At 37.9% G+C, this 8,612-nt stretch overlaps 1 protein-coding gene and 1 pseudogene across 1 annotated transcript in view; both read left to right on the top strand.

The window, feature by feature from the left end:
* Positions 1-8,612, top strand: part of KIF27 (kinesin family member 27) — a 97,920-nt gene that overhangs the window by 28,913 nt on the left and 60,395 nt on the right. Inside the window, exon 4 of the mRNA XM_023509134.1 lies at positions 860-1,003. Coding sequence (XP_023364902.1) covers positions 860-1,003 — 144 coding nt within the window. The remainder of the gene's footprint in view (positions 1-859; positions 1,004-8,612) is intronic.
* On the top strand, positions 5,858-6,501 carry LOC105888193 (annotated as a pseudogene).

Raw genomic sequence — 8,612 nt, 5'->3', positions numbered from 1 at the left:
CAAGCAATTCTCTTGCCTCAGCCTCCCAAGTAGCTGAGATTACAGGCACCTGCCACAACGCCCAGCTATTTTTTGGTTGTGGTTGTCATTGTTGTTCAGCTGGCCTGGGCTGGGTTTGAACCCGCCAGCCTGGATGTATGTGCCTGGTGCCATAACCACTGTGCTACAGGTGCCAAACCTTGTGAAGAGGTTTTATTCTCACTGAGCCTTAGTTTCTTTATAAAAAGAGAATCACGTCTCTTTACAGAGATTTTTAGAATACGCATACAGTAGGTAAAATGAAGTAGACCCTTGACAAATGATAATTTTCTGTTTAATTAAAAAATTATTTTACAATTATTATTTACATATCCAACATTTACCAAAAAATAGGCACAACTCATCAGAAACCCAAAAGTAAAACTTATCGTATTTTTAGGCATCTTCAAAATATATATCTTCATGGTGGGAGTATCCAAAATCAGCAAATATACTTTATTTAAATGCTTAAATGCATTATTATACTCTATATGTCAGTTCGGAAAATGTGACTTCTTTGATTTTTAAAAACCCACATTAAAATCTCATAGCAGTTCTAGCAAACTTATAAAAATATTATTGAGTGTACTTTGGAATCTAAATAACTGGTTTTCATGTTCAGGACATGTTCTTCCTGTCTTCATAATTCCTATGTTATAACAATGATAGATCTTAACTGTTTCTGCTTTTCTTAGAAATAAATCTGAAAAAAACAGAAAAGGAAAAGAATGAGAAAATTTTATGAGATATCAAGCTATCATGAAGCACCATTTTTGTGATATTATCTGGTTCTGTTGAGTATTGTATAGTGAATATCATTTGTGCCTTCTTTCCCTCCTAGTGTGCTCTTGCTGCTGATGAGGTAGTATTTAATCAGAAGGAACTGGAAATGAAGGAACTGAAGAGTCAAGTACAAATGATGGTACAGGAGAACAAAGGACATGTGGTATCTTTGAAGGAAGCACAAAAAGTGAATAGATTGCAGGTAGGATTTCTTTTCTTTTTTGTAGAGACTGGTCTTGTTCTATCACTCAGGCTGGTGTGCAGTGGACTGAACGTAGCCTACTCAAACGTCTTAACACTTGGGCTCAAGTGACCCTGTGCTGCCTGAGCCTGCTGAGTAGCTAGGGCTATAAGCATGCACTACCACACCTGGATGAATAAACCATTTTTTATTTTTTTGAGATGGAGTCTCATTTTGTTACTCTTGATAGAGTGCCCTGGCGTCTTAGCTCACAGCAACCTCAAACTCTCAGGCTCAAGCAGTTCTCTTGCCTCAGCTTCCCAAGTAGCTGGGACTACAGGGGCCTGCCACAACACGTGGCTATTTTTAGAGATGGGGTCTCGCTCTGGCTTAGGCTGGTCTTGAACCCATGAGCTCACGCAATCTACCCGCCTCAGTCTCCCAGAGTGCTAGGATTACAGGTGTGAGCCACCACGCCCGGCACTAACGTAATTTTTTCTTATAGAGAAGGGGTTTATTATGTTACCCAGGCTAATCTTGAACTCCTGGCTTCAAATATTATCCCCATTCCTCAACCTTCCAAAGTGCTGGAATTACAGGAATGAGCCACTGTGCCTGGTCAGGAGTTTCTTAATTTATCTAGCTCTATAGATTTAGTTGAAATAGTATCTAATTAAATAGATAAGCATTTTAAATGATAGATGGAAATGTTTACAAAACTATATTTCAGTTAAAGAATTCTCAAGAACCATCTTTTCACCACTGTTTTGAACACTATCTTTATCATAAATGGAGATCCATTTGTGCAGGAATCTATTGTCTGTTCCTGGGCCTTCTTTTGTATCTTGTTGGTTTATTTGTGTATCCTTGACATTTTTTATTTATTATAGGTTCATAATAAGTCTAGGTAATCTATACAGCAAGGCCTTCTATTCTCTTCTCCCATCTCCTCCCCACCAAATTGTCTTGTTTGTTCCATATAAATTTTCTTTTTTTTATTTTTTAAAAATTTCTGTTTCATGTTGGTGCAAAAGTAATTGTGATTTTTGCATTGTTGAAATTTGCCATTTGATATTGGAATACATTCTTAAGTAAATGTGGTAATATTATACATAATTTCAATTCATATTTCTTGCTTTGTGTTTTTTGCTAACAACTTATTACTTACTGTTTATTTTATACTTATTTTGGACTATGGAAATGATGTTAGACAGAAAGCTAATTTGAGCAATATTCTTATTTGAGTTCAAACTGGGTCGTACAGTAGGAGAGACAACTTGCAGCATCAGCAAAGCATTTGGCACAGGAAATGCCAACGAACATACAGGGCAGTGTTGGTTCAAGAAGTTTTGCAAAGGAGACAATCACTGAAGCTGATCCTCTGACAACTACATGAGAAGTTGCTGAAGAATTCAACAGCAGCCGTTTTACAGTCATTTGGCATTTGAAACCAATTGGAAAGGTGAAAAAGTTCAAAAAGCTGGTGCCTCATGAGCTGACTGAAAATCACAATTGTTTTCAAGTGTCATGCTCTTATTCTACACAACAACAATGAACTATTTCTTGATTGGATTGTTACGGCAATGAAAAGTGGATTTCATATGATGACCAGTAATGACCAGCTCAGTGGTTGGACTGACAGGAACCTCCAAAGCACTTCCCAAAGCCAAACTTGCACCAAGAAAAGGTCATGGTCACTGGTAGTCTGCTGTCAGTCTGATCCACTACAGCTTTCTGAACCCTACCAAAACTGTCACAGCTCAGAAGTATGCTCGGCAAATCAATGAGATGCAGTGAAAATTGCAACACCTACCGCCAACATTGGTCAATAGAAAGGGCCTAATTCTTGTCCACTACAAGGCCTGACCATAGATTGTACAACTAATACTTCAAAAGTTGAACAAACTGGGCTATGAAGTTCTGCCTCATCCACCATATTCACTTGACCCCCTTGCTAACCACCTACCACTTCTTCAAGCATCTCAACAACTTTTTGCAGGGAAAATGCTTCCACAACTGGCAGGATGCAGAAAATGTTTTCCAAAAGTTCAGTGAATCCCAAAGCATGGATTTTTTTTTTTTTTTTGCAGTTTTTGGCCAGAGCTGGGTTTGAACCCACCACCTCCGGCATATGGGCCTGGCACCCTACTCCTTTGAACCACAGGTGCCACCCAAGCGTGGAATTTTATGGTACAAGAAGAAACAAACTTATTTCTCTTTGGCAAGAATGTGTTGATTGTAATGGTTCCTACTTTGATTAATAAAGATGTATTTAAGCCTCATAATGATTTAAACTTTGTGGTCCAAAAACACAATTATTTTTGCACCAACCTAAGTAGTAACTTGATTGAGATATACCTCACTTACCATAGAATTCAACCGTTTAGAATGTATAATTCAGTGATTTTTTTGTATATTTGTAGAATTACATAACCATAACCACTGTCTAATTTTATAATACTTTTATCACTCCAAAAGGAAATCTTGTACCCATTAGCAGTCATTTTCATTCTCTCTTTTTCTTGGCCCCTGGCAACCAGCACTTTATTTTTTTGTCCTTATGGATTTACCTATTCTAAACATTTCCTATAACTAGAATCATACTATATGGCCTTTGTGTCTGTCTTCTCTTACCTAGGGTGATATTATCATTTTTTTAATTGTCAAATGATAACTATATGTATTTATTGTTTTTAATGTGGAGTTTTGATCTATGTATACATTATCAAAAGATTCTATCAAGTGAATTAACATATCCTTCGCCTTACTAACATATTTTTGTGGTGCGTATATTCTATTATTTTAGCAGTTTTGAAAATTACAATACATTTTTATTAGCAGTGATCACCATGCTATGCAATAGATCACTAAACCTCATACCTTCAGTCTAATTGAAACTTTGTACCCTTTGATCAATGTCTTCCTTTACCCATCCCATATAAATTTTAGAATCAGCTTGTCAGGAGCTACAGAAAAAACTTGTGATTTGGGCGGTGCCTGTGGCTCAGTGGGTAAGGCAGTGGCCCCATATACTGAGGGTGGGGTTCGAACCTGGCCCCAGCAAACTACAACAAAAAAATAGCTGGGCGTTGTGGCGGGCACCTGTAGTCCCAGCTACTTGGGAGGCTGAGGCAAGAGACTCACCAGGAGTTGGAGATTGCTGTGAGCTGTGATGCAACAGCATTCTATTGAAGGCAATAAAGTGAGACTCTGTCTCTAAAAAAACAAAATAAAACAAAACAAAGCTTAAGAAATGTGATTTTTGGGGGGGTTGGAGTTGTATTAAATCTCTAAATCTGTTTGCAAAGAATTACTATCTTTTGATTATGAGTCTTCTAATCCATGAACAGCGTATATTTCTTCATTGCTGAAGTTTATTTTGGTTTCTCTTAAAAATGGCTTATTCTCTCCTTTTCTGTGTGTGTAGAAATATTGCATATATTTTATTAGCTTTATTCCTACATACATAAGTTTTTTATGTGACTAAAAATGGAATCTTCTTAAAATTTTATTTTTCTAATTTCTTAATTTTTTATATGTGGAACTGCATTGATTTTTATATACTGATATCTTATATATCCAGTAACCTGACTAAACTCACTTTTTAATTCCAATGTTTTAGCTGTAAATTCTTTGGAATTTTCATTTCTAATTTTATTTATAAATTGAATCTATAAAGTTTTATTTCTTCCTGTATAAACTTTCTATTTCTTTTTCTTTCTATATTTTCTGGGATATTTAATTTAATATATCTTTAGATGTTTATTCAGGTATCCTCTTTTTTGTTTCTGGTTATTTATGCCTTCTTTCACTTTTTTTTAAATCAGCTTCCCTAATAAAATTGCCAATTTTATTAGCTTCTTCAAAGGTAATATTTGATTTTGTTTATCTTGACTATTGTATGTTCATGACTTCATTAATTTTTGCCCATAATTATTTGATTTTTTTCTACTTTTTTGGGGAGTTAATCTGCTGTCTAACTTCTTTTGATAGATTCTTTGTTTTTAAGCTTCTCTTCTTTGATAGTATATCCATTTAGATTGCAGTGGTTCTCAACCTTCTTAATGCAATGGCCCTTTAATACCGTTCAACCCACAGGTTGAAAACCACAGATTTAGAGTTATACATGTACTACTAAGCTTATGTGCACTTGTATTCCATTTTCAGATCAAAATATCTCCTAATTTTTATTGTCACTTATTTTTTAACTTATGGATTATAGAATTATTTTATTTCCAGTACAAGAGGGATTTCTTTTTATTTTATTAACTTTTAGCTTAATTGCATTGTGGTCAGATAACATATCATGTCTGATTGTAGTCCTTTGAATCCATTGAAATTTGCTTTTTGGCTCAGCATAAGGCCAGTTTTTTTCATTGAATTGTTTTTTAATTTTGTTGATATTTTTGCTTTATTTTTTAATATAATTAATTCATTGTAACATATATATTTATGGTAGACAAGTGCAATTTTATTACACTGATATTACAGTGTAGAGAAGTCAGAGCCTTCGGTGTATCCATCACAGAGGCAGTGCACGTTGTCATTGTGCCTACCAAGCAACCTCCCATTGTCTACTCTTCTCTCATCGCTTTTCCCCTCCAAGTTTCCATTGTCCATCATTCTATATCTGTGTGTACACATTATACACATTATTTAGCTCTCACATAAGTAAAAACATGATATTTTTCTTTTCTTTATCTGAGTTGTTCCACTTACAATCCTGATCTCTAGTCAACTCAAGGTGGGTGTGGTGGCTTGGGCACAGTGTGGTGGTGGTGGTGGTGACTGAGCTGCTAGCCTGGCAAGCAGGCATTCACCAAGCCCAGGTGGCCACCACGAGCACCACCCTGGATTCCATACCCATAATGTTACATGGGTGCTAAGCCTGCCCTGGTAGGGGAGATAATGAAGTATTTCCTGGACCAGAGCATGCTTTGGAGTTCATGGGACCAAGTGTTCACTGCCATCTGGCAGTGGTACCAAATCTCTATAGCAAATATGTCTTGACAGAAGACATAGTACATCAGGAGGTGACCCCTGACCAGAAGCTCCTGATCAAGACCAACAGGATGCCCTGCTGGGCTAAGCGACTATTTCCTGCCAATGTTGCTCACTCAGTTACATCCTGGATGACTCTATTATGGACCCACAAAATCAGACCGTGACCACCTTCACTGGAACATCAACTATTCCTGGCTGATGGTGGTGTGACTCTGACAAAAGCAGCTAGACTGAAATCTATCAGGAAGCCTGGGTCTTCTGTAGCTTATTTGGTGCCTCCAGAACTGTCCAGGAATTTGGTCTTACCTGGTTCAAAAGCAACATGACCAAGACTATGAAGTGCTTTGATTACATCTTGGCCAAGCTGCAGAGTGAGGCCTCTTTTAAAATACTTGTTGAGATAGTCAAGGAAGCCAAGGAGAAGGCAAAGGAGATGATGTTGGCAGCTACAGAGAAGGCCAAGGACTTAGCCAACAAGGCAGCCAAAAAAGCAGCAGCAGCAACAGTTTTTCTAGCCAGCCTACCACCACAGCACATCAAACTATTGGCTCAACTGCCTGTGTCCTCTTCCCGTCTTCCCATCTCCCCATTGTGATCTATTATTAAAAATCAACTTCCAGCCCTATCCACTGTCTAGGTGGTGATGCCAATTTGGCATCATATCTTGAGCCAGGCCTGCTATCCCCTTCTTTGGCAGCTTAGGACAGAGATGTAGTGACTTGCTCACTGTCACAGACACATATGCAAGTGAAGTGGTGATAAACACTAAACTGTAAACTCCTTGAAAAAAAAAAATACTGGCCTCTACTTCCGTCTCTGTTGCTACATGATTTCTTTCTTTTTTATGGCTGAATAGTAACCTGTTGAGTATCCAGTCCTCTACTGATGGACACTTAGGTCAATTCCATATTTTTGCTATTGTGAATAGTGCTGTGATAAACATGAGAGTGCAAGTATCTTTTTTATTTTTTATTTATTTATTTATTTATTTTATTTTTTGAGACGGAGCCTCAAGCTGTCCCCTTGGGTAGAGTGCCATGGCATCACACTCAAGCGAGTCTCCTGCCTCAGGCTCCCAAGTAGCTGGGACTACAGGTGCCCGCCACAACGCCTGGCCATTTTTTGGTTGCAGCCATCATTGTTGTTTGGCGGGCCTGGGCTGGGGATTTGAACCCGCCACCTTAGGTGTATGTGGCTGGTGCCCTAGCCGCTTAAGCCACAGGCGTCGAGCCAAGTATCTTTTTTATATAATGATTTCTTTTCCTTTGGGTGGATGGATACCCAGTAGTGGGATTACTAGGTCAAGTGGTAGATCTACTATTAGTTCTTTGAGAAATGTTTATACTGTTTTCTATAGAAATTGCATGGGCAGCGCCTGTGGCTCAAAGGAGTAGGGTGCTGGCCCCATATGCCTGAGGTGGTGTGTTCAAACCCAGCCCTGGCCAAAAACAGCAAAAAAAAAAAAAAAAAGATAGAAATTGTACTAATTAGCGTTTCCACCAACAGAGTCCCCTTTTCTCTGCATCCTCACCAACATTTGTTTTTTTGTCTTTTTAGTAATACCCATTCTTATCAGTATAAGAAAATACTGATTTGTTTTCATTTGCATTTCTCTATGATAGTGTTGTTGAACATTTTTTCATATGCTTTTTGGCTGTTTTGTCTTCTTTTGAAAAATATCTGTGTCCTTAGACCACTTTTTTTTGTTTGTGTTTTTGGAGACAAAGTCTCCCTCTCTTGCCTGGGCTAAAGTGCAGTGGCATGAACATAGCCCACTGCAATGTCAAACACTTGGGCTCAAGTGATTCTCCTTGCCTGTGACCCTCTCAGCCTGTGGAGTAGCTGAGACTACAAGTATGTACTGCCATGCATGATTAATTTTCCAATTTTTTGTGGCGATAAGGTCTCATTCTTGCTCAGGCTGGCCTCAAGTAATCCTCCTATCTCAGTCTCCCAAAGTGCTAAAATTACAACTATGACCCTCTGTGCCCAATCTTTACCTCACTTTTTAATAGAATTATGTATTTATTTATTTTTTTGAGACAGAGTTCACCATGTTGCCCTCAAAATAATCCTGAGCCAGGATTATTTTGTTGTTGTAGTTGAGTTTTTTGAGTTCCTTGGAAATTCTGAAGGAATTGGTCCCATTAGATGTATAGTTTGCAAATATTTCTCCCATTCTGCAGGTTGTCTCTTCGCTCTGTTAATTATTTCTTTTGCCATGCAGACAAATATGAGTCCCATTTGTCTGTTTTGTTTTTGTTGCCTGTGATTTTGAGATCTTAGTCATGAATTCTTTGTCTTGAGCAGCGTTTTTTTAATCTTTTTTTAATCTCACAGCACACTTTAACCAATAGTTAAACTTCTGTGGCACACTTAAATTATGTTGACCAAAAAATAGTGAAAAAAAAAGGAATATACTATCTGTGCTTTGAACTTCTTTCGAAAGTAATTTAATTAAATGTATAAAAAATTTTGCAACCCCCCTAAAGTCCTTTCATGACACACCAGTGTGCCACTGGTCTAGACCAATGTCCAGAAGAGTTTCCCCTGAGGGCTCAGCACCTGTGGCTCGGCACCTGTGGCTCAAGTGGCTAAGGCGCCAGCCACATACACCTAAGGTGGT

This window comes from Otolemur garnettii, unplaced genomic scaffold, assembly GCF_000181295.1.
Source record: "Otolemur garnettii isolate 467f Iridium unplaced genomic scaffold, OtoGar3 scaffold00006, whole genome shotgun sequence".
Classification (NCBI taxonomy): Eukaryota; Metazoa; Chordata; class Mammalia; order Primates; family Galagidae; genus Otolemur; species Otolemur garnettii.
Note: the sequence above shows the minus strand (reverse complement) of the source record. Positions and strands in the feature narration are given on the sequence as shown.